We start from the raw sequence: 26,650 nt of genomic DNA, 5'->3' as shown, positions 1-26,650 counted from the left end.
TTGACTGTTTTCATATATAGATTACTATGAGACTGATTCTCCCAGAAAGAAACATACCAAATACCACAACTTGATGAAGACCAGTGCTGAGGTTCTTGAGTCCCTACTTCACAGTGGTTCAATGCCCCTCATTCATTCGTTTCCTCAAAAATTATTTGTCGAGCGCCTAGGACGAGGTAGCAGGGATGCAAAGATAAATAAAAGACAGTCCTCTCCCTCAAGAAGCTAACAATCTAGTAGAGAAATAATGACCAGGGAAGCTTTTTTTTTTTTTTAAAGATTTTATTTTATTTATTTGACAGAGAGAGAGAGAGACAGCTAGAGAGGGAACACAAGCAGGGGGAGTGGGAGAGGGAAAAGCAGGCTCCCGGCCGAGCAGAGAGCCCAATGCGGGGCTCGATCCCAGGACCCCGGGACCATGACCTGAGCTGAAGGCAGACGCTTAACGACTGAGCCACCCAGGTGCCCCGACCAGGGAAGCTTTTACCAAGGAATGGAGATGCCTAGGAGAAAGGATGCCTAAGTCAGCCTTGGAAAGTCCTCAAAGGTTTCACAGAGGGGGTGGCATGTGAGCTGAGGCTACGTAAAGAAAGAGAAGAAGCCTGCTGAACAAGTGAAAAGACAGATGGGGAGAAAATGAGGATGTGAGTAGGAAGTGCAGGTGTCAGGCTAGGGAGATGGGGCTACATCCTGTAGACAATGAGAAGTGCTGACAGTTTTAGGGAGAGGCTCAGATGGCAAGGTTTGTATTTTTTTTTTTAAGATTTTATTTATTTATTTGAGAGAGAGAATGAGAGAGAGAGCATGAGAGGGGTGAGGGTCAGAGGGAGAAGCAGACTCCCCGCCGAGCAGGGAGTCCGATGCGGGACTTGATCCCGGGACTCCAGGATCATGACCTGAGCCGAAGGCAGTCGCTCAACCAACTGAGCCACCCAGGGGCCCTAAGCTATTGCAATTTTTTTTTTAAGATTTTATTTATTTATTTGCGAGAGAGAGAATGAAAGAGAGCACGAGAGGGAGGAGGGTCAGAGGGAGAAGCAGACTCCCCGCTGAGCAGGGAGCCCGATGCGGGACTCAATCCCGGGACTCCAGGATCATGACCTGAGCCGAAGGCAGTCGCTTAAGCAACTGAGCCACCCAGGTGCCCCAGCAAGGTTTGTATTTTAAAAATTCATTCAAGCAGCCATACAGAAGGTTGGCTGGAGGCAGGGAGTGCAGGGCAGATCATCAGTCCAAACAGGGCCTGTCGAAAGCAGCGGCAGGGCCGCGTTGAGCCAGGCCAGAACTTGATATTCCACGTCATTCATCTACTGCCAGACACACCTCACTGATAGTTGCTGACCATGACTGGTAACCAAGAAGCATGAAGTTAGACATGTGAGTCTCCAAAATTGATTCATGGTCCTGACAGGGTTCCCTGTATGAGGCCACCTTCTCTCCAGTCAGTCAACAGGAACAGTTTCAGGCACCACACATGATCCCTGGAGAATCCAAGCTTCCTTGCTAAGAGAGAAGCTGACATGTTATTGATCTTTTTTTTTTTTTTAAGATTTATTTATTTTAGAGAGTGTGTAGGAGTAGGTCAGAAGGAGGAGGAGAGAGAATCGTTAAGCAGACTCCGCACCGAGCACAGAGTCAGTCGCAGGGCATGATCTCGCAACCCTGAGATCAGGACCTGAGCCAAAACCAAGAGTCGGAGGCTCAGCTGACTGCGCCACCCAGGCACCCCCATGCTGTTGACCTTCTAAAGGCATTTGGGAGAGGCATTTTTTTTATAACACTTAATCCGCTTTCCCAGCATTAATACAAACTCATCCGGCTTGTGGTTTTGGTAAACTCCAACAGTCTTTTCCAAAATAGAGCCTGGCAAAGTGACTGATCCTTCTCTCATCTATTCTTTCAGTGCCAAAAGGCACTGATTCAGCCTCACAAACCTTCCTGCTTTTGCTCCTCCTGTTCCTTCTGAGATGCCTTCCATCCTCCTGTCTGGGATTGTGCATTGGAGCCTTGCTAAGCCAGGTTCGAATTCTGGCTCTGCTACACATTACTTGTATGGTCTTGTACAAGAGAGCTGCCCTAATCCTTACTGCTGAGCTGTCATAGGGTTAAAGATGGAGTGTGTAAAGTTCTCAACACAGTGCTTATCTCATAGCCAACACTCAGCGTTCAGCAGCTGTTACTGTTAGGTGAGATTCGGGCTCAATAATGAAAATTTGTAATTCTCTAAACAACAAAGTGAAATCCTGAAAATTTGGTAATACATCTTTTGATTAGCAGGATAACCATGGATTACAGTTTTCTCACCCAGATTAATTAAAGTTGACACCTGAGTACCCAACTTGATTTCCATATCCAGCTGTGGGATCCCACAGTACCAATAATTAAGAGACAGTTGCTAATAAGAGACGTGGAGCTTGAAATTAAGAGCAAAAATAAGTAGAGATGCTCCATGATAAAGGGCATAGTTGCTGATCCTCAGGTCCTTTGCTCAAACAGAAGAGCCTGGAAGACAAATGGCCATTGTAATGATATACTCTCGTGTTAGGTTGGGATGATGCTGAGGAGAAAGCTTTCCTTGGTAGTAGCGAGGTTTCATCACAGTGAAAGAATTGTTCAATGTTAGGGCCAGTCACTGACAATGGGTGTGGTATCTATTGTAGAAGAAGGCAAAAAAATAAAAACAACAAAGTATGTGATGAGATTATCCCTTCTGGATGATTGCAAGTGTAAACCTGCCTAGAGCCGAGGAGAGAATTTGTCTCCAGCACATTGAAGGCCTAGGTCCACTTGGGTAAATTTTTCAAAGCCTAATTCAGTTCCTGTATCAGGATTTTTAATATCTTATGACACTTCCCTTATTCTGGTGATCCTTCAGATTTTCACTTTTAATTTGACTTTTTTTTTTAAGATTTATTTATTTATTTATTTATTTATTTATTTTTTAGAGAGAGAAAGAGAGGGCGGAAGGGAGGGTCAGAGAGAGAGAACCTCAAGCAGACTCCACACTGAGTGAGGAGCCCAATGGGGCTCAATCTCATGACCCTGAGGTTAAGACCTGAGCCAAAACCAAGAGTCAGACAACAGACTGCACCACCCAGCCCCCTTGATTTGACTTTTTAAATCAATCTGTGGTTAATTTGTTTAGTTTTCACTCTTTTTATTTTATTGTTAACACAAGAACATTAAAGTGAAACTTTAAAAAATCATCTTTAATTTTTCTGCGCTAATACAAAAACTTTTAATTTTGGAATATTATCTTTGTTTACATACTTGTTTCTTAATTAGTCCTTACAGTAAATCTGTAAAGAGTTTTGTTATTATATACATTTTATTAAGGAAGAAATTTAAGGAGTGCCTGGGTGGCTCAGTCGGTTAAGCATCTGCCTTCAGCTCAGGTCATGATCCCAAGGTCCTGGGATCCAGCCCCATGTCAGGCTCCCTGCTCAGCAGGGGAGTCTGCTTCTCCCTCTCCCTCTACCCCTCCCTCTGCTCATGCTCACTCTCGCTCACTCTCTCTCTCAAACAAATCATTTTTTTTAAAAAGGGAAGGAATTTAAGATAAAGCAGTTAATTAATATTGCCCTAAGTAACACACATGGTAACCAGTCAATAACCTGGCACATAATGGATGTAGGTAACATTATTTTATGTATTGTTATTTTTACCTACCACCCGTAATAATATCAGAATGGAATTAGGTCAGCTGAAATTCACCACTCAATCTCTCTAAAAAGCCACCAAGTTTGTCAACATTGATGGCAACGTTGTAGGAAACCTCTGAAGAGAAGAGAAAGAGAATTAATTTGACTAATAAAGATAAGCTGTTTCCATTAAAAAAAAAAGCTGCAACGTTATAACTAAACCAGCTGAGATTTCCTACCATACTGATCAGATTTCCCAAGTCGGCTTGTAATCATTTGTCTGTAAATCCCTCTCATTGCATGTGTCAATAATCCCACTTAATATCCTTACAAACTAAATGTGGAATTAGATACCCAGGCAGCAAGTGCTGATGCACTTTAATTCATAACAGGAGAATATAAACAGTGCCCATATACTTTACATGAGTAGCACAAATAAGGACGGCTGCTTCGCCATGGGGGAGTCGATGTTCTGCGCGGGGACTCCTGATGGAGGAGGATGAGCCCTTACAGCCTTTCGAGCTGTGTGAAGGGTCTTTTTCACTCATCTCCTTTCTGGAATGCCAAATAGAAGGAGGCAGCCTTGGGGGGGATTTGATCTGACACACTAGAGGGAGTGCCCACCCACGGGCTGCTCGGACCTCTGACTTGGCTCCTAATCAAGTTTGAAATGATCACGGCTAATTGCATTCATTTGCTTTTCTTCAGGCAGAATGGGGAAACAGAACAGCAAACTAGCCCCCGAAGTAATGGAGGACCTGGTGAAGAGCACAGAGTTTAATGAGCACGAGCTCAAGCAGTGGTACAAAGGTTTCCTCAAGGACTGTCCAAGCGGGAGGCTGAACCTCGAGGAATTTCAGCAGCTCTATGTGAAGGTAAGACGTTTCAATCTCTTGTTTTCTTCAGGCCACAAAACACTGTCTTCATGAAACGTTACAACTCCAAGTAGCCCATTTATTTCAGCCTGATGGTTTTCCAACCAAAAGGGAGAATGCACATTTTTAAAAATGCACAGGGATGCATTTTGTTACAGGTGTTAAGTCAAGCAGTTTCTGAATATGAAGAGCAAGTGTTCAATCAAAACACTGACTAGAGTTCAAAGGATGACAGCATTGGGTGTAACCACAGTGGAAATCTCAGAGAATAGTGTTTGCTGATGATTATTGACATGCTGCTAATTACACTATTGTTAGGCTTGTTAAAGGTATCTGCAACTCCCTCCATTAAAGAGAAAGTACATGGGGCACTTATTCACCACGAAATGTCCTCCTATTTGCAGATAAGAAAAAAACCTAGATTCCCACAACAGCACATTTGGAAGGGGGGTGGGGAGGTCCAGTACACGTTTGGGCATCAAGGTCTACAACACGGACTCTTAACTCAGCATTTTGTACCGTGTACAGGTTAATCTTACCCTGGACATTAGATAAAACTATCCATGGAAGGTATAATTTCTATTGCCGTGGTATGATTTTGGTTCTTCTGAGTTTATCAATTGGACTGGTTCTAGATTTGGCAAGATCTAAGACATTCCAGTTTGTGTCTACTTATATAATGTTAGGCTTGTAGAAGAAGGGCGTTGTCCTTCTTTGAGTTTTTTCTGACTAAAATACCAAATAGAAAATATTGCTTTCATTCTTTAAATGTAGCAACCATCAGTCTGAGTAATATGAACCATCCATCCACCCGCATCTAGATGTGGGGAACGATTGTATCAAGTATGAACATTGCCCTTCCCTTCCGAAGTTGAGTGTCTCACCTCGCCTGTGCTCCAGCAGTTCCGTCCCTGCACATGTGCAAGCAGGGGCATGTATAAGAATGCTCACAGCTGCACTGTTTGCAATAGCAAAACTGGGAAGCAGCCCAAATGCCCATCAAAGCGAGAGTGGAAAATAAACTATGATCTATTCACATAGCAGTCAAAGCAGTTGAACTGTAACATCACGGAAACATCAAGCGTAAGAAGTTAAGTCTTAATATTCTAAATTAAACACAAATAAGACTAAAAAATATTTTATAGGACTACAAATAAATGCAATAAAATCATACTGGAAAGGAAAGAAAGAGTGATGAACACAGGATCCAGACCGATGGCTACATCTAATGGGGAAGAGGAGAGGGATGGGAAGGGGGGTAGGGCCACATGGTTAGCTACACATTGCATCTCAGTGGTAGCTGTGGTTTTGGGTGGTGAGTTTGCAGATGGGTGCTTACTGCATTATTAAAAGCTCAGTAACCCCGTAAGAACCACTGCTGAGTGTCAGGGACCCAGGATTATCATTAAGCCAAAGCTGAGCAGCCGAGGGTCCTAGGTATATACAAAACTACCTCCTTAAATGTGTGTAGAAAGGTATACCTAGTGTGGCATGCGTGTAATTTATAAGATCACTGTGCCGTTTCTAAGACCTAAGACATGAGTTTTTATCATGTGGAGCTTTTTCATGTAGAAGTGCTGAGAAATGCATTTATTATTCAACTGATATAAATTGCTTTTGCAGAGAAGCAGGATGGTATGCATTTTTCCTGTATTATATTCCACCACTCTCCGTAGTTTTCAAAGTCACATCTTCTAATGTTTTATCACCCAGGAGTTAGCCTGAGCTTCACAACTGTCTTCACTCTCAGCCCCAAGGAAAGGACAGACAAATGAGATTTGTCAAAGCTACTTTCGTATCACTGGAGGTCATGCAAGCTGTCACTCTGTGTTTAAGAAAGCTCTGTGTGCCACATTCCCCACTAGTTGTTTAAAATTAGAGAGGTTTGCCTTTGAAGAAATAGTTGAAATGCAGGAAATGAGGTATTTCATTTACATACTGGAAGTACTCAGCCCTGGAGCAGCACCAGCCTCAAGATGGAGGTGGGGGGCCTGTAAACATTAGAGACAGCTCAACATTTTGTGGTACAACTGATACATATATATATATATATATCAACATCATCGCCCTCCTTCACCTCTCCCACCCACCCCAGAGTGGATTTTTTTATTCCAAGAAGAGAATATCTGACTTTCTGGATGGAGTTTAGATTCTTGGCAGCCTCTTTTTTTTTTTTTTTAAAGATTTTATTTATTTATTTGAGAGAGAGAAAGCATGAGAGGGGGGAGGGTCAGAGGGAGAAGCAGACTCCCTGCCGAGCAGGGAGGCCGATGCGGGACTCGATCCCGGGACTCCAGGATCATGACCTGAGCCGAAGGCAGTCGCCCAACCAACTGAGCCACCCAGGCACCCCTCTTGGCAGCCTCTTAACATCCATGTTCAAACTCAGCCTGTGTTCTTGTGTCGAATCATCCAAAAGCAGGCAAAGTCTTTTTTTTTTTTTTAAGATTTTATTTATTTGAGAGAGAGAGAGAATGAGCAGAGAGGGGGGCAGAGGGAGAAGGAGAAGCAGACTCCCCACTGAGTAGGGAGCCTGACACGGGGCTCGATCCCAGGACCCTGAGATCATGACCTGAGCTGAAGGCAGACACTTAACTGACTGAGCCATCCAGGCGCCCCAGAAAGCAGGCAAAGTCTTCTCCTTCCAGAGTTGTTCAAGGACATAATACAAAGGAGAACCACAGAGGAAATATGTCATGTACACAGGGAGAAAAAAAAAGACAGCTCTGATATGCTAGAAGGAAGAAGCCCAGAGAAAGATGTGGATTATGTAATAAGGCTCAAGAGAAGGGCTGACAAGAAAGGACTTCCTTTAATGCTACCGCAAAGTGCAAATATTCAGCAAGGCACCATCCTTATCCTGGTGAATAGGCACTTCTCAGTGGCTCCTTCTCTCCCAGTGTAGACATTGAGACATCCTGGAATCCAGCTGAGTGAGCAAAACTGCCTGTGACCTCTGCCCTCCTGTCTGGGTGGTCATCCTGGTGCTTCTACGTCACCAACCTGACCCACTTCGAGCCCCAGGAGAGACACTTTGCTGCTGTAGAACCCCACTCTTTTGAGGGTGTGAGGAGGAGCAGGATAATGAGAGAGGCCCCCTGAAAGGCCAGGAGCCATAAATTCTCAACTTTAGAAGCCTTTGTATCCAAAAGAGAAAAAGAACCCCTTCATTAGGTCTATGTTTAAAAATGTTTAAAACTGAAGTTCAGAAAAATTAGGCCTAGTGTCACAAAGAGTGAAGGTAGGAAGCACAGAAAGACGGGCATGCCCGCTCTCACCACAGAACACGGCCCTGCCTCGCAACAGGGTTCCACGGCAGACCCCCATCAGCCTCCTCCAGCCCCTCCAACATACAGCTGCAGGAGCGAGCTTCACAGAACACAGGTCTGGACACGGGCCTTCCTAGTTCGGTTCATTCTTTCGTCGTGTAGACCACAGTCACCTCATTTCAGTCAACATAAGACCCAGTGGTTAGCACAGAGCCTGCCACAGCCTGCCATCAGTAAGTGTTTGCTGAGTGAATTATATTAAATGCTGGCTGTGTATCTCCTTCTCAGGGAGCCTTGTAGTGGAGACATATAGAAATGACTAAAGGATGGGTCCTGCCTGCCCTCCAGGATCTCAGAGGCTAATCAAGAAGGCACAGTTAACCCCAATGCAAGGCAGAATGACATAAATGCTTGTTGGTGGGGCAAGAGGAGAAAGACGAGGTTAATTTCAAAATGGGATATTAAGGGGCGCCTGGGTGGCTCAGTCGTTAAGTGTCTGCCTTCAGCTCAGGTCATGATCCCAGGGTCCTGGGATGGAGCCCTGCATCGGGCTCCCTGCTCAGCGGGAGGCCTGCTTCTCCCTCTCCCACTCCCCCTGCTTGTGTTCCCTCTCTCGCTGTGTCTGTCTCTGTCAAATAAATAAATAAAATCTTTAAAAGAAAAAAACAAAAAACAAAATGGGATATTAAAATAAGAAGCTAATGAATGCAGTGATGAAAGGCAAACTTTTCTCTTCACCTTTTAGAAGATAAAACATCTCTGAGTAGACAGTTTTTACCTTTTCCAAGTTCAGTATCATGTTTATGTTGCAAAAATATGTTGGTGGAATTCCATTCAATAAGAAATTTTCTAGGCCTAAAGCTTTGGAAATATAAGTCTACTCACTAAAACTCTATTTTTTTTAAGAATTTTTTTATTTATTTGGGAGACAGAGAGAGAATGAGCAGGGACAAGTGGGAGAGGGAGAAGCATTCTCCCCACTGAGCGGGGAGCCCAACACGGGGCTCTATCCCAGGACCTCAGGATCATGACCTGAGCCGAAGGCAGACATTTAACTGACTGAGCCACCCAGGTGCCCCTAACCAAAACTATTGACACAACTACTCAGAGACAAGTATTAAAAGAAATAAAAATAAATGATATCATAGAATCAGCAGCACCTAAACATTTTATGATATTTTAATAGAACAAGAAAGATTTTCTAGTTAATAAAGTATCACACAGGGGCGCCTGGGTGGCTCAGATGGTTAAGCGTCTGCCTTCGGCTCAGGTCATGATCTCAGGGTCCTGGGATTGAGCCCCACGTCGGGCTCCCCGCTTGGCGGGGAGCCTGCTTCTCCCTCTATCTCTACTGTTCCCCCTGCTTGTGCTCTCTCGCTCTGTCAAATAAATAAATAAAATTAAAAAAAAATAAAAAATAAAAAAAAATAAAGTATCACACAACCATATTCTATAATTCGCTATGTAGAGTTTTAGAATTGTACTCACAAATTATGCTCTTATGCTTAAAAACCAGTATCAGGAGTAAAGGCAGGCTTCCTGAAAGTTATATGCAAACATATAATAAATGTAGGATTTTAGGCACAGAATCTTTGTTTTGTAGAATATGGAATAAAACATTTGCATCTCATTTTGCCCTGTTTACTATGTGATTTTGATCAAGTGACTTTGCAAATGAAAAAATAGATGTACATCAATGGCCAACTCAAACTTGAATGTGTCTCAAAATTGCTTGGGCTGACTATTTAATTGGCATATTGCTGGGTCCCTTCCTCAGGGTTGCTATTTCACTGGGCCTAGGACAGAGCCCCAGTAAATGGATTCCTAGGAAGACCTCACAGATAGTTCTAATGGAGAAAATCCATGAATGACATTTTGAGAACTATTGGTCTAGTGTTTAACCTGGGAGTATCCTTGGGTAGGCTTCTGGAATTCTGTATACACTGAGATGGCGTGTAAAAGTTTGAATCTATGCTCTCTTGGGACAGCTTTCATCAGATTTATAAAGTGTTCCATAAGGTGAAGAAAGGTTAAGAATCACTAAGGATGCTCTAACCATTGGCAGGCCTAACATTCTAATTCCCAAGACAGCAGAGTCAGTGGGTCTTAACTGACACCAGGACAAATGGAGAAACATCCCCTTTTAAACTATACTTTCAAATAAACTTCATTGGCAGGAAATAAGAATGAAAGTTTCTTATATGCACTTTGTTAAGTTTGTTTCCGATTTGCAGGCGATGTTTTCCTGATTTGGGGCCCGTTAACTAAATTGTGTTTTTTCCAGAGCCCCATGAAAATGAAAATGGGAAGGCCCGAGTGAGCTAAAATGCAATCCCTGCTCACCATTCGCTCTTCTGAGCACACCTATGGGCCAGGTGCTGTGTAGGCCCTGAATCTACCGAGAATGTCAGGGTTCCCTTCCTTGGGCCACTGTGGTCTGGTCTGCCATCTAGGAGCCGTCGAGTGTAGGCTTAATATATACATATGTGTGTAATCGTGATGAGGACCATGAAAGACAAGGAAGGGCCTCTGGGCCCTCAGGGGGCTGGAGGGGAAGGTGATATTGAAGCTGATCCTCAAAGGAAGGGTGGTTTGGACATAAGGAGCTGTGGGTCCGTCTGGACACTCAAGAATCTCACTGACTAGAATCCCAAAAGCTGGAATAAAAAATGACTATTGTGTTTGAGAGCCCCTTCCTATGGCATTGGCAGGAGGCCCCCAGACTTGAGCATATTAGGCTGAAACAAAAACATAACAAAATGAAACAAATAAGAACTGCTTGGCAGTCCTGCTGAGAGAATGTGAAAACCACCTGTTGAAGAAAAAGCTTGTACACAGCAGGGACTCCTACCCCACTCCTCCTCTTTTGTTTCTCCCTCCCTCTATCCCTCTCTTCTCTCCCTTGTCTATGTCCCCTTCATTTGTTGACACTCTCACGTGCTTCACTCTGACAGTTCGTTCACTTGGCTCTCACCTTGACCTAGCGTGAAAGGAGACTTTGGAGTAGAGTTCCCTCCCTTCAGGGCTTAGTGGTTGGAAAGTCAGGAGACTCCCCCAAGGTCGCAGAGAGACCAGCACAGAGGAGCACCTGCACCACCTTGCAAGCAGCATTCTCTCCACCTTGCTGTGTGTCCTGTGTCCTCTTGGCTACATTCAGGAGCAAGCATCTAGAAGCTTCTCTGGTCTACTGTGTTGCAAAGCAGGGTGCCTCAAATGCTCCCTTGTCACTCCCTCCTAGCCATCCTTCCAGGACCAGCTCAAAATCTCCCAGGAGAGCCTTCCTTGATCTCTCCATTCTTAAAGCAGGAAGAGTCTCTTCCTCCTTTGCTTTCCAGTGACTTTGATGCCCCCACTTCCTTTTACAAGGATGTTATGTCTTTACAACACAATTATGCAAGCTTTTCTCACCTTCTCACTAGTTAGAGCCCTTCTCCATTCCCCAGAGCCTACACTGTTGTTGGTGTTTTGCCTGAATACAAATAAATGCCGTGTGGTTTAACCTGAAGGCTGCATGTGTACCTGCCTCTACCGTACACTAGCCACGTGACCTTGGGAAAGCCCTATGCTTAAAGGTTTGTTAAATAAATCAACAAATCACTCTGGCTCTCAGTTTCCTAATCTATCAGATGGGGAGATCATGTCTGGACCTCTCTTTATAAAAGCTGCTTTACATTACTGGATTTTTCTAACCTTTGAGAGAGCAACAGGGGTTTGGATCTGGTACCATTGACTCATCTTGGTGGGAATCATTTCCTCCCTCCCTTCCTGTGGCCCATCGAGCTCCTGCTTGCTTAATGTGAGAGCCAACCAAAGTGCTTTGTAAACAGCGAGTCGTCTTGCCCAAGAAAGGCTCATCAGTAGCTTGACCTTAGGCACCTGGGCCTGGGAGTGCTTCCAGATGCCAGCCCACCTAGTCTCTTGGGTTGTGGCATCAAGAGCTGGTTCCCCACTGAGATATTTTATCAAAAGAAAACGTGACAGAGTTGGCTATTCTGGCTTCTCAACATCTGATTCAAATCAATTTTGAAAATAAAACTCTTGGCTCAAACCAGATTTTTGGATGATCAGTTTTCAGGGATTCAGACTCCACTTGTTCCTAAGAGGTAATAGGAGTAGGCCTTATTAAAAATTTGTTGGGCAGAACTATATACAGAAACATTTTAATTCCTTTGGGAAACAGACATTATATAAGACACAAAATGTCATCCAGATTGGGCTGGTGAGGACGTTGCAATTTTTAGTGAGAACCTGGGAATTCATTTCCATTTGGAATGTTTGCCAACATGATTGAGGCTGCACTTCAACTTGAATTAATGTGGAAAACAAGAGCTAGGGGCTGAAATCTCGAGGAAGAGATGACAATAAAGTTAGAGTTCTGGGAAAACGAAGTCCCATGTGAGGTTCCAAAGGCATTTATTATGGTGAGATTGTCTCAGGGAATAGCTGGCTACCAGCGCATCTTGCATTAGAGAGAGCATTTATCCCAGAGGGGTGGAAATGATAACCTTCTCCTGTCTCACAGGGTGTGAAATTATTTTGGATGGCTTCCACACCTTGGGATTTTGCTTTCCGGTGATAGGGCAGGTGTTAGTTAGAGAGATATCAATGGTCACTGCAGCCATGATATCCAAAGGAATGCTCTTAGATGATACTTCAACTTCTCTGTCCTCAGGATAAGGTTGGAAAGAGCCCTTTAGAGTCTCTCAGTCCGCCCAACCCCTGTCTCCCCCCATTTTATACAGGAGGAAACTGAAGCCCTTGGGAGTCAGGGGGTAGTCCAAGATTGAGCTGTTTCTTCATTGCTTCACACACCCAAAGAGATGTGTCTCAACTCCAGCCTGATTATGGAGGTTTCAAGCCAGAAGGACCTATTCTCCCTTGACCTGTTCTCTGCAGCTAATTGTTAAAAGACAATCTGTTTCTCATTGGAAATAGAGCCAAAGAGGCAGAAATAGCTCATTTCTATTACAGAATTGGACTTGAAGATACAAAATCATGTCTGGACCTCTCATTATAAAAGCTGCTTTACATTACTGGACTTTTCTAACCTTTGAGAGAGCGACAGGGGTTTGGATCTGGTACCATTGACTCATCTTGGTGGGAATCATTTCCTCCCTCCCTTCCTGTGGCCCATCGAGCACCTGCTGGAAGAATGCTCTTTGTCATTGATTATGTGCCCTCATGGCTCTACTTGAAAAGAGTCTTGAACATTTCCTTTTCGGAGCTTGGGGTTCCATCCTTGTGACCACCTGATGTTGTTATGAATTGTCTCCTGTCCCGAGCTCTAAGTCACTTTTCCCCTCTCAGTTGAAGTGCAGTCCTAAATGGGGGAGTGGTGGGGGGGTGTGGTCAGCAGCAAAATAGAGCTAAATCCAACTACAAAGTGTCCAAGTGCCTCAATAGCTCTAATGGAGGAGAATCCGTCTGTAGATGGTAATCCAGAGAAGCTATTAGCAGTCAGCCACCTTCAACAAACACTGTTGAGTGGTATCTATAACAAATCTGTAGCCAAGAGCCATGGGAATTGTAGAATTCAAGTCAGACTGTCTCCCTCGTTTAAAGGGCTTGCAGCCTACTAGAACAGTCTATGTAGATAGCTAAAAGACAACAGAGAAAATGACATTTGTCCCAAAGCTGGTGCAGGTATTCCAGTGTAGCAAATTTCTGTATAAATATCTTCACTGAAGATTTCAAGATACCTTGAAATATAGGCAGTATCTGTAGCTTTAAGGATTTCCTTAAGAGGAGGGACAACCTAAGCAAGAGCACAGGGGTGGGGAGACTGGAGGGTGGTAAAGGGAATAGCCAGCAGCTGTGTTGAGCGACCACACAGGTACCAGGGGAAAAGTGAGGTTGGAGATGTGAGTGGGGCCCAATCACAGAGGTCATCAAGTGCCAGAAAAGCCCTAAAGTCCTGCATCTTGTGGACCAGGTGAACAGATGGTTTCCTACCAAGATGTGTCAGATGACCATGGACATTCTGGTGACCTGGCATTGTATGGTTCTTAAGACAACGTAATGACAGTACCAGGCCTGAGCAGTTAACTTTCATTTCCCTTGTAAGTGTTCTTGGTGACTCAGTGAGTGAAGCTGCAGGAGCTTGCCATGTGCCCTCCAGTGAATGGCTGAGGAGAGGTTGACTGAGTTATTCATTGAATATTAATTGCTTGTACCTTGCATGTATGGCATAAGACTAACGACAGAGAGAACCAGCAGGTAGGACACCTACGCAAGTCCCCTGCCCTCTGGGGAGATAGATGCCTTGCGAGCAGACAAATGCAGAGAGCTAAGTGAGGATATGGGTCAGTCAGAGCTTTGGGAGCTCATGGGAGGGGGAGGGAGACAGAGGGTCTTGGATGGTCCAGCAAGGCTTCCTGGGCAGAGGGGAAGGGGGCGGTGCACAAACTGGGAGCTGAGGTCCTGGGCAGAACTTAGACAGAAGACAAGGTGAAAACAATCCCTCCACAGAGCAGGTGGTAAGCAGGAGTTGGACAAGACCCTGATCTTGGAATGATTGGGACCCTGTTCAGGGGCATTTTGGAATTGTCCTTCACATAGCCTGTCTGTCCAGGCTACCTCTCCACCTCTTCCCTTCAGTGGCGGAGGCTGACCCCAGCCCACAGGGCTAGTCCAGTTCTCATCCTGGTCCAGTTCCCAGCAGAGCGGCTGGCTGGGAGCCCTCCACTCCCTTGGGGAGTGGGACTTCCTTGGGCCTTTGTTTCTGTCACGGAGAGGAGCTGGTGTTGACTTGCTGAGAAGAAGGTTAATTCATTAAATCTCTTGGGGTGAAAACAATGACAACGGGGTGTTCTGTGAAGCCCCCAGGCCTGGCTGCGACAAGCAGCATCCATGTCGTCAGGCCCCCACGCCCCTCTCCTCTGTAGATGAAAGTCCTTCTCTCTCAACTTAAAAGTGAACTCAACATGTTTGGGTTTGAAATTAAAGACAAATGGGTTGTCTTATCAGTGTGATTTACATTGTTTTCAGGGGGAAATGCAAGATAGTTATTGTCCTGTATTTTTGTGTATCTAGTTTACACTAAATGGCCAAAGGATGTAAGGTAAGATGGTGCATATTATCATTTGGGCTTGGATCCCTCTATCAGAGACCCAGAGAGTAGCTTAGAATATGTGTGAGGTATCACTGAAATGTCAGCTTCTTTTGTGGGAAGAGGAGACCTGGAGCCAGACAAAGCATTTTGAAGGGGGGGAGGGGGGCTTGACCCCTCTGAGGTGTCAGAGCTGCAAATTCTTGCAGGGGACCATCTGCTTCCCTTGTCTTCAGCTTCCGGGGCTATCGAGATGATTCTTTGTATGTACCTTGCAAGGGCTTGACACTGAAGGTGCTCAATGAATGCTCAAGGTCACTGTTATTAGTACTGGGGCCTTGGGGATTGGTGAGAGGAGCACAGGGGTGAGGACTCTGGCCTCACTGTGTGCTTGTGCAGCAGGAATCTTTCATGGTCTGTTCGGTTCTGTGCGGCCTCAGGTGGCCATCTGCTCTGGGGGACTGTCCCTCCCTTTAGAGAGGCCTGCCTTGGCTTTCAGTCAGAAGAACCAGTCTTCCCCACATTTCTCCTGCAACCCCTCCAGGCTGGCCCAGCTGCCATGGCTCCTGTGTGGGAAGAGGGGAAGGGAGGAAGAGAAGAGCCTGTCCCAGGCGCAGGTGCTGGAGGGGATGCTCCCAGCCGTTGAGGAGGTGAGCCAGCAGAGGGGAAAGTCTCCCCGTCCCTTCTCCTTAGACTTCTCTGCAGCAGACACTAACAGCTCAGAGGTGTTACACTAACTCCAGAGAAAGACTACGGGAGAGCATGACTTCGTCTGAACAAGGCGCTCAGGCAGGGTCCCTGGGGAATGTGCACAGCCCCCACAGAGGGCTGACCCAGAGGGACAGGATCCCATTTGAGGCAAAACATCCCAACACTAGATACTGAGGCAGGTGGTGGGGACGGTTTCTGTTATCCTGTTCAATCAAGTTTCCTGTCTGCTCCAGGGGGCTGTCTCTCTCTCTCACACACACACACACACACACACACACGCGCGCGCGCGCACGCGCGCACGCAGAATTCTGGTTTGAAAATAAAGACGAATGGTTTGTTTTATGAGTATGGGTCACAATGTTTTCACAGTTACCTGGCAGGTCAGGGTGGGGCGTTGGTTGGCTTTACAACACAAAACACCATAGAAACTAGGCACACCTTATGTCCTTTCTAGAATAAATCAAAGGATGGCAAGATGCACAGATGAATAATAAATAGGTGATAATAGCCAACATTAATTGAATGCTTATTGAGTGTCAGGCACTGTTCCAAGCACAGTACTCTGCATATATTATTCATTTGTTCCTCACAAGGGTCTATGAGGAAGGTATCATTATTTCCTCCATTTTACAAATGCAGTAACTGAGGCACAAAGTGATTAATAACTTTCCCAAGGTCACGCAACATTCAAATGCAGGCAGTTGGACTCGACTGCTGGTACTCTTTCCTAGGTAGGTGGGTTCTTGATGGAAATCTCAGGGAGCCCAATCCCAACTCATAAGGATGATTTGTGTGGTTTATCTAACCATAGTCTTTAATTAAAAACATTCAAACAAATGACCAATGTGATTCTGGGTGACTTACCAGTGGAGCGTGGCAGGGGAAAGGAGCGAGATATGTGGCATCAGAGCCAGTTCTGCATCCTGGCTCCACTTCTGTGCTGGGCAGTGGGCAATCCTTCCCTCTCTAAGTCCACATTCCCCCATCAGACAACAGAAGACCTGCCTTTCCTGCCTCCCAGGGTACTCATGTGGGCCAAAGAGGCAGAGTCTGACAGGGCGAGAGCTCCTTGTTGGCTGTGCTGGAGTTGGGTCAGTGGAAAACCCAGTGGGTTGACTATCTCTATGAGGTTGGAGAAGCCCACCTACCACGAGGAATTGCAACTTCCTTCTCAAGCACATTTAATGACCACACATTATGGGATCATGCCTATAATGGCTGGCACTGACCCGAGGGGACACGAAGGGGTGGCTTGATTAAATGAGGTGTCAGACCCTGTTGGTTACCTACCCAGTGGCCATCTCCCTCTCCCCACACTTTCCTCTCTTGTTGTGGCCAACCTCCCACTGCAGAAGCTAACAATCCAGGTACACATTTTCCTGGTCTGCTTTGCATCTAGGATGTGGGCATGTTACCTGATCCTAGTCGAAAGGGATCTAAGAAAAGATCTGCTGGGGGGCTGGGGAGGGTTGTGGAAAAGATTTTCTTCTTGCTCATAGAAAGACTGGCATGCTGGTATTTGTGGTGTGTGCATATGACACTGGAACAGCTATAGTGGTGAAGAGAGCTATTGCTTCCAAGCTGAACGTGGTAGAGTAGAAAGACAGAAAGAACCTGGACCCTTAGTGATATCCCAGATCTGTTGGATCAGTCCTGAAACAGTATCTGGACCATATGTTGTGTGGGATTCTTAACCTTTTATGGTTTAGGCCACCTTTAGTTGGTCTTCTGTTCCTTGTAGGAAAAAGTATCCTACTTAATACAAAGTAGAATGGGAATGAGAGGCAGAAGTCCCGCTCCTAGGCAGGATGATGCTGCCAACAAGCTGTGTGATTCTGGGCCAGTTAATAACCTCTCTGAGTCATAGAGTCTCAATTTATTGAAAAGCCTGGTAATTCCTGCCCTAGCTCCCTCAGAACATGTGTGGGACCACATGAAACATTTTTTGAGCCCCACCAGATGCTTTGTTCTGGAGATCTAGAAATGTACATCTAGAAATGGTACAAAGGCAGATATGGGAGTGAACTCCATGTTTGACAGACAGAAGTTCAGTAGGACTGAGCAGAGGAGATTGAGGGGATGAGGGGTAGAAGGTGAGAGGTAGGCATGGCCTCAGTTTTCTTCCTCTGTAAAATGAGGTAGAGAATCACATGACCTCTTAAGTTCACTTCTAATGCCAGGATTCTAGAAGTCAAGTGGAGCTGTCTCTGTTAGATCTCTGCTAAACATGAATGTCCCTGTACCGTAGGTCACTTGGCATCATAGCAGTTTTCGTGTCCAACTACCCACAGGACAGAGACTGTATCTTACCCATCTCTGTATCCTCAGCACTCAACAATAAAAATTAGTTGGTTGGTAGAACAAATTAATAAGTAAATAAAGGAATTTCTCTTATAGATTAACTGAAATGCAATTTGGGAAGAATAAATGAAAAGAGTGAAACATTTTATAGTGTGTTATCCAGAATAATAAACCACAGAGATTCACAGTGAACCATTTTGATATAGAATGTTTAAATAAGCAGGATGCAACATAACAGGATCACAAAGCATCCATTCTCAGTCTCAAGTGGTTAGCTAATTTTCTTATGAAGATGCGAGGCACTCGCCAGTGAAACAGAGTAGCCAATAAACTTCCTTAAATATTATTTTCCCAAAGAGAAAACGAAAGGCTGAAGTGTAAAACTAGAGATGTCTAATATCAAAAAGCTAGCTGATGACTTGGAAATTAGGCAGCTTACGTTTGAGTTTGTAATGAGATTGTCAGAGAAAAGTGTGAAAACTGAAAGAATTTTAGAAGAAATGCAAGGAAGATGATAAAAGATATATACGGTCTCTGAAAATAGATAGCTGTGTCTGCTTTCTAAGTAAATCTCACTGCATAGTCAAGGTAGGACTTATTTTTATCCATATTCTTTTAAAAATATGTGACATGCCTACAAGGAGCACCATAAATGATGACATCTTGTTAGAGCTAATATGTTGTGGCTTTATGACTTGGCCTCAGTCAAATCTCTTGCAGACTCAGAAGCTGGTGCTTCTGAGACATCTTTCAAGATGACGCAGCTGGGTTGCTGGGGTAACTCACTGGATGAGGATCTAGCCAGTTTTGGGAGAGTTTACATAAGACAAAACCAGGGGATGTCCTGGAGTTAAGGGATGACAGGAGTTGGGACCATTGTCCATTCAGCTTTCAGGATGAGGACAAGGTGGGGACTTTGGAAGTTGCATTAGCCACCTGAATCAGCTACCTGAATGGAAAAATCTTAGTGTCCAGACTGATGAAGAATGCCTTGGGTAATTGAGGATTCTAGTTGATAGAGAAATAACATAATATATATATCAAGCAAGATGACTGTTTTCATAAGAAGCAGTCTCACCATTTCCTTGTAAGATTTCAAAGATATTGAAGATGCCTTACTTTTGTGTTAGAGACATGTTAATATGTGTTTATTGTTCAAATGGATGAATGACTTCCTTGAAGGACCAAAACTCAATTGAATTAATAACTGTCAATGGGAGAAAATGAAGATCCTGCTGAGTGGTGTGTGTGAGAGAGATTTTATACATATACACAAAAACACACATATATATTCAATTCATTTACAGACTCATATGGTTTCAACATGACTGAAGATTGTTTTTCTCTTGCAGAAAGTCCAAGCTAGCCTAGCAATGCTGCTCCACAAGCCATCCAGAACTCAGTCCCCTTTTCTCCTGGTGGCCCTTCCTAGGCTGTTGCTCTGATTCACATGACCCCAAGTGGCTCATTGCAGTGTCACCTTCCAGCTAGTGGGAAAGACAAGATAGAAGGGATGGGAGAATATGCCCCTCCCTCTAAGGGCAAGACCCAGAAATTACACACATCACCTCAGCCATATCCAGAACTTAGTTTCATGGCAACACCCAGCTGCAAGGGACACTGGGAAAGTAGCCTCAATTTTGGATGGCCATATGCCTAGCTAAGAAGTCAATTACCCTGGAAGGAGAGAACACTAGATGGGGGACAGCTAGCAGTCTCTGCACAGAAGGTAAATTCTTAGAGGGCTTCTGTCCATCAGTAGCCTCTCTTCTAAAGGTCGGGTGCAAGATGTGCAGCTGGGTTGCCATTTGAGCTTCTTTGTGGATGAGCTTTGAGGGCATGACAAGCAGAAATGGGCTCACTCTGTGTGTGCTTCTTCTTTACCAAGAGTAGATGTACCAAGATACTCTGTTCTGCTGCCTGAGCTGGGCCTGACAACCTCCCCAGGGTTTCACTCCATTTGATACACTGGGACTTGATGGAAACTTCATTCAAATAGAGAGTTAAATCGTGGCCATAAAGGTCCCAACAATTGGTTACAACTGGGGTTTGTTTTTTAAACATGAGAAATTGTTGTCTGTAATTTGCTAATATAAGAACGCCCTATACCTCTACCCTCTTCTTGCGCCTGCTCCCCGAATCTTTATCCCTACTGGGGTGTTTCTGCAGGGTGTGTGTGGGACTGGTGGATCATGAGGAATGCTTGCATTTCTCTCCTGGTGTCAGTTTGGCAGTAGAGGCATTTATTTGCCCACAGGACTTGAACATTACATGAAAAGCAGGTCTATGGTGGCATCAGGCAAATGTAATGTCACATGAGGGACAAACACCAAACAATGTGTGAGAGATGCTAAGACATAGGACCTATAGTCACACTTGTAGTAAGATTTACCAGTGCAGAATATCTGCTTGGTCATTGTATTTCACCCATCCATCCAACCATCCTTCCTTCCATCTATCCTTCCTTCCATCCATCCTCCATCCGTCCAGCCATCCTTCCATCCTTCTATCTATTCATCCATCCATCCATCCATCCATCCATCCATCCATCCATCCATCCATTCATTCTTCCATCCAGCTCTCCATCCATCCATCCATCCATCCATCCATCCATCCATCCATCCATTCTTCCATCCAGCTCTCCATCCATCCATCCATCCATCCATCCATCCATCCATCCATCCATCCTTCCAGCCATCCATCCAGCCATCCTTCCATCCTTCTATCTATTCATCCATCCTTCCATCCAGCCATCTATCCAGCCATCCTTCCATCCTTCTATCTATTCATCCATCCATCCTTCCATCCATCCATCCATCCATCCATCTGTCCATCCATCCATCCATCTATCCTTCCATCCATCCATCCAACCATCCATCCATCCATCCATCCATCCATCCATCCATCCATCCATCCATTTATTCATTAAACTTATGGAGCATCTCCTCTACAACACTCCCAAATTAAGAGCTGGGGTCACTGAAATGAACCAACAGCCATGGCTACTATACTCAAGCTTCTCAGTTGATGGGGGAGCCTGTCAAGGAAACTTGCAATGGTGATACAGTAAGGTGAATGTTGGGCTAGGTGCCATAAAAAATGGGTAGTGCTGGGAAGAGGATCTAGAGAAACTTCCCAGAAGAAATCATACTTGAGCCCCATCTTAACATAATGAGCTGGTGCAATGAAAAGATGGAGTTCCTAACAGCAGCAAGCATTTGCAATCTTTTTTTTTTTTTCTTTTCCTGGTTCTAGTCTACAAAATCGTCTTGCAGGTCAAGATCCTAGCTATTTCTCAGCCACACTAAAAATACATCCATAATCTAATGGAAACAAGCACATTGGCAAAACAGTCCCCTTCCTGCCCATTAGTCAGCCCTTTATCAGAACAGGCCTGTCGAGGACCGAGAACATGACATTGGATCGCAATGTGTCAGTGATATGGGACTGGAAGCATCCAGTGACAGAGCCTTGGCTCTCCATCCATCTCTACTGTGTGTTTCCAAGGAATCTTCCTCTGAACTCTTGCCAGGCAAGGGCCACAGCTCAAGGCCCTGAACCCTGCTTGCTTTGATCCAGTAGTGCCAGAGTTGGCTGCTTTTCCCAGGGAATATGAAAATCTTCGTTCCATAAAACAAGTAGTTGTGACACTTTTCTGATCCTGATCACAATTTCCAGAAAGACAAAGGAAAGAGAGTAATATCGACTGGGTTCTGCTGTGTGTCCAGTAGATGCTAGGAGAGAAACAGAGGTGATAGGATCCTCTGGAAGCGATATTGAGTAGTAACAACAAGATCAATAATAGCAAACACTTCTAGAGCATTCACTAAGCATCAGGCACTATTCCGTGTATGTTCTGTGTATTGATTCTTTTAATTCACACAATAGCCTTTTGTGCTGGCTACCATTACTGTCTCCATTTTACAGATGAGACAGCTGAACACGAAGAACAATAACATGTCTAAGGTCACACAACCGATGAATGGCTGAGCTATGTATTGGCTTTAACTCTGGGGTCTCCCAGCTCTGACCTTTACTGTGTGACCTTGAACAAATTACATAAGCTTCAGTTTCTTCATCTACACTATTGAGATAGCAATGTCTCACACACAGCTCTATTGCAAGGATTCCAATCATGTGGAGAGACCACACATGCACAGAGGTAAAATGAAGGGTGATCATGCCCTATAAAAGATATGCTGTTACACTCATGTATGGCTGCTTTGGTAGGCTTCATCTAGGAAGTTGGCTTCATCTAGGAAGTGGGGCTTGAGCTGAGCCAAAAGGTAAACATCTTCCTGGCTAGGATGAGGTTTGGAGAATATCCTGAAGAGGACAGTGGTGGCTCCAAGTGTGAAATGAACCAACTCTGTTTTCCTGTGCCTTGTTCTCTGCGCCATAGTTCCCTACCCTGTGCTTTCCTCTGCCGCCCTTGGCCTCCCCTCACCCAAATGTTTCTAATTAATTTATTTATACTAACATACCAATGACTGATTAAACTTAATATGTACACCATGCTAAGGGATTCACAGTTTCTCAGGAAAGCCAAAATAATAATAGTGAGATTTCAAGGCCTGTGGAGGGAACCTTTCCTGGGTGCTAAAATTCACATCACCACCTACAGGTAGGCAATGCAGGGCAAAACTTTGCCAGTCATGAGGGGTGAGAATTGGACAAGCCATGTTCTTCACTCCAGGTGGATGAGTGTGAATATGTGTCAAGGGTGGGGGAGGAATGGGTGTGTTTGAAAGTTTTTGCCTTCCTTGACTTTGGCTCCTTCAGCAAAAGAATCTCTTTGCAATGTAGTCCTTTGTTGGACTGAAGCTCTCAATCTTTAGGAGGGAAGCAGAGGGTGGCCCCAGACGGTGCTTGACACCCGTGTGATCCCTGTGGCTTGTTAGGGTGGACTGACCAGCAAGGAACTCCCATTCCAAAATAATTCTCCAGTATAAAAGCCCCCTCTCCTGTCCATGAACATCCCATCAGTCCTTCATCAGAGACCCCTGGGGTGGGGGGTAGGGGTGAATGTGGAAAATCCAAGTAGACATTCAGTCCTACCAAACCTTACTGAATAGATGACCCCAGATATGACAGAGCCACTGTCATATGGCTGCCTACAGCCACTGCAGGGCCATTTCCAGAAGAGGCCAGGGAAGCTGGAAGAATCTAAAAGATTCTAACCTCAGGGGGATGCATTCTTGATTTCCACACGCCTGATGGGGCCCACCCCTCTCTTTTCTGGTTCCATATAAAGCAGGTGAGATCAACATCTATACTTTGAAAAAGCTCCAGGATGACTCTGAAACGCATCCCAAGGTACCATTGGGCTTTAGTATGATGGAAATGGGGACAGATGATTCTGGATGACAGCAGTCATTTCATTTTCCAGAGAGTGGATTTGCCTATTCTACATTCATTCATTCACTCAACAAAGAGTTCCCATCTTGAAGCTAGGCCCAGGCTCAGTCCTCAGTGCTGGGGGACACAGACTAAAAAGACACATAACCTTGCCTCGAGTGACCACAGTCCAGTGATGCCATTTCTTCCCCCCCCACTCCCCCCATACCCTGCCTTCCCACTTCCTTCTCTTCCCTCCCTAGGCCACCCCCAAGTCCAACACCCTCACTGTTCCATCTTCCCCTCTCTTCTTTTGCTTTTGGAAGCTCATACTGCATAGTGCGTCATCCTTCCCCCATGATCCATGTGCTCTCCCAATGGCCAGGAAGGCCAACTTAAGTGGAACAAGAAAGAACATGGCTGTGTGAAGGTATCAGCTGCAGGAGTGACCTCTCGAATCTTCAACCGGAGGTTACTAGTGAGTGTACAGAAAACATTAACTAAGGTAGAAATTAGGGATCATAGAAAGAATTAAAGAAATGGGTTGACAAGTAAAGTAAAATTCTTGGAAAACATTTGATGAATTATACATATGTCTACATTCCTGATATCATAATGGCCAAATTCAGATGATGACCACAGACAGGATGGTAAAAAGGCAGCCTGGGCAGCCAAGTGAGCTGTAGGCTGGATGTTAGCAGACGATGGTTCTAGTTCCAGCCCTACCACTGACCCCCTGAGACCTGAGACACTTCTGTTTTCTCACCACGAAAGGCATCAGGACTAAGCTACCTTTAAGGACTCTTCTTCCTGGAGTAGTCACCCCAATGTTTCCCTCATGGTAAACACTCTTCACTCATGGTAAATCCCTAGGTTTCTTTCCCACCCAGAAGTAGGACCCTATGTGGGATGGTGCTTGCTTTTCCTCTGACTTGGACACAGCTACTTGTCCAGAGCTCATTTACTCACCTTCTCACTTTCCATCCTGTTGCCCAAAAGCAAAGGATACATGCCTCCCTGACAAGTCATTCATTCATTCATTCATTCATTCATTCCATAAAAATATAAGTAGCTCCTGACATTTAAATGACTTTTAGGGTGATCAAGAACTAGGGGCACCTGGGTGGTTCAGTCATTAAGTATCTGCCTTCAGCTCAGGTCATGATTCCAGGGTCCTGGGATCGAGCCCCGCATTGCAGGAAGCCTGCTTCTCCCTCTCCCACTCCCCCTGCTTGTGTTCCCTCTCTCGCTGTCTCTCTCTCTCTCTGTCTGTCAAATAAATAAATAAATAATCTTGAAAAAAAAAGAAACTGTTAGGTGACCAAGAACTAGAAATCAAATAAGATCCTGCCCCCAAAGAGCTCCCAGTCTAAGAGGCAAGAGAGAAATAGTTAATGCCATAAGGTAAAATATGCTTAGCTCCCTTCAAAAGGGAAGTCACAAAAGGTTAGGGAAATGGGATGGGAGGTGGGAAACATGCATGGGGAGGGGCTGTCAGAAGAGACTTCTGGAAGAGGTCAAATTATAACTTGGTCTCTGAACTGGGGTGGGATTCCCCAGGGCAGTGGTGGGGAGGGCATGACACCTGGGGAGCCTTTCCTATGGGCAGAGCCCCTTAGGCAGGAGGACAGGAGAAGACTCAGTGGTCTCTCTCTCCAGCTCTGCTGTTGCGGCAGCACAGGAGGGGGCATTGAAGCTGCAGCTTCCTGTTGTCAGACTTCCAGTTGGGGGAAACATTGGCTAAACAATGTTCAGCAAATTGCATACTCACAATGAATCCCGTTGGCAGATCTTTGCAGCCCTGAGCACCAGAGATGCCTCTGACAGCATAATTACCCCTCACTATAAGTTTTGCCGGTTGTCATTTTCCCAAGAGCGTCACTTAACAGTAGGCAAGGAAGCCAGCCTGATGGGCTCCACACGGCACTTGCTTTGGTTTTCTCGTCCTTTCTCCCTTTGCCTCCAAACCCATGCCACTTGTTGCTGCCTCATTCACCTAGCTTTGGCTAGCACCAAAGGGGGCATCCATCCTTCAGGATCAGGTCCATGACATTTCACCTTCTTAGCAGGACTCACCAGGAAGATGCTTTCTGGGCGCCCAAATTTGGGGGGCAGTTACAACAGGCCACCCATGGAAAAATGCAAACCTGCTTGTTGGGGAAACAGAGGAACCAGGGCTTTGGGATCAGAAAGAACTGGATTCTGATTCTGAGTGAGCCTCTATAAAATGGGAATAATCTCCCAGAGGAGCTGGATAGGATGAAAATGCCTGACATAGTGCCCACATTTAGGAAATGACCAATAGATCTCAGTTTCCCCTTTTCCTTTTCGTAGGGGAGGTTTTGTCTGATTTATTTATGCCCTGTTTATAGATTAATGATTACATATCCACTTCACCTTCCTTAAGTACAGCTCCCATGATATCCTACCTCCTCAAAACCCTCCTGGATCCATGCTACCTCATTAAATGAAAAGGCCAGTTGCAAAACACTTTATAGAGAGATGTATAGCATGATCCTATTTTTGCAAAATATACACACACATCTCCCCACACCCCTCCTTTTTCATAGTGTTCAACTTCTAGAAGTTTTGGTGAGAGGGGGCCTTCACTCTTTATTTTATATACTTCTTTATTACTTGAAATTTTCTTTACACACATGTATGCTTTCATTTTAAGCTAACCTTAGAAACAACAACAAAATCTCTCCTACGGGTCCCTTTGCCTACTGGAAAAAGGGTGAATTCCATTTCCTTGCACTGGACCTGTCTTAGTTACTTGGCTACAAATAACCAGAAATCCAATAAACCCTGGCTTAAACAACAAGGGTTTCTTTTTCTCACATAGTCAGTTAAGCTTCCGACTCTTGCTCTTAGGGTCATGAGTTTGAGCCCCACGCTGGGCTCCATGCCAGGCGTGGAACATACTTAAGAAAAACCAAAAAACAAAAAACGTTTGGAGATGGACATTTATCTGGTAGTAGATCATGACTTCTGAACATCTCGGGGGCTCTCTTGGCCTTCCCTTCATGGATTCAAGCTGGTTGCTACCATCCCAGACACCACACCACCCCTGGAATCTGCCAGAGAAAGGGGCAGCATGCCAGCTACATCAGTCCCTTTCTATCAAGAAATAAAAACATCTCGGGGCGCCTGGGTGGCTCAGTTGGTTGGGCGACTGCCTTCGGCTCAGGTCGTGATCCTGGAGTCCCGGGATCGAGTCCCGCATCGGGCTCCCTGCTCAGCAGGGAGTCTGCTTCTCTCTCTGGCCCTCCCCCTTCTCATGTGCTCTCTCTCATTCTCTCTCTCTCAAATAAATAAATAAAATCTAAAAAAAAAAAAAAAAGAAATAAAAACATCTCGGGGCGCCTGGGTGGCTCAGTTGGTTAAGCAACTGCCTTCGGCTCAGGTCATGATCCTGGAGTCCTGGGATCGAGTCCCGCATCGGGCTCCCTGCTCAGCAGGGAGTCT

At 45.1% G+C, this 26,650-nt stretch overlaps 1 protein-coding gene across 2 annotated transcripts in view; it reads left to right on the top strand.

Annotated features, from left to right (window-relative positions):
- The window catches only part of VSNL1 (visinin like 1), a 100,170-nt gene that overhangs the window by 37,277 nt on the left and 36,243 nt on the right, over positions 1-26,650 (top strand). For both annotated transcript variants that reach the window (XM_081797165.1, XM_006732980.3), the window contains one exon: positions 4,350-4,516. In XM_081797165.1, coding sequence (XP_081653291.1) covers positions 4,355-4,516 — 162 coding nt within the window. In that variant the 5' untranslated portion in view covers positions 4,350-4,354. The remainder of the gene's footprint in view (positions 1-4,349; positions 4,517-26,650) is intronic.

The sequence above is a fragment of the Leptonychotes weddellii genome, chromosome 10 (assembly GCF_054177405.1).
Source record: "Leptonychotes weddellii isolate Sample4059 chromosome 10, ASM5417740v2, whole genome shotgun sequence".
Taxonomy (NCBI): Eukaryota; Metazoa; Chordata; class Mammalia; order Carnivora; family Phocidae; genus Leptonychotes; species Leptonychotes weddellii.
Note: the sequence above shows the minus strand (reverse complement) of the source record. Positions and strands in the feature narration are given on the sequence as shown.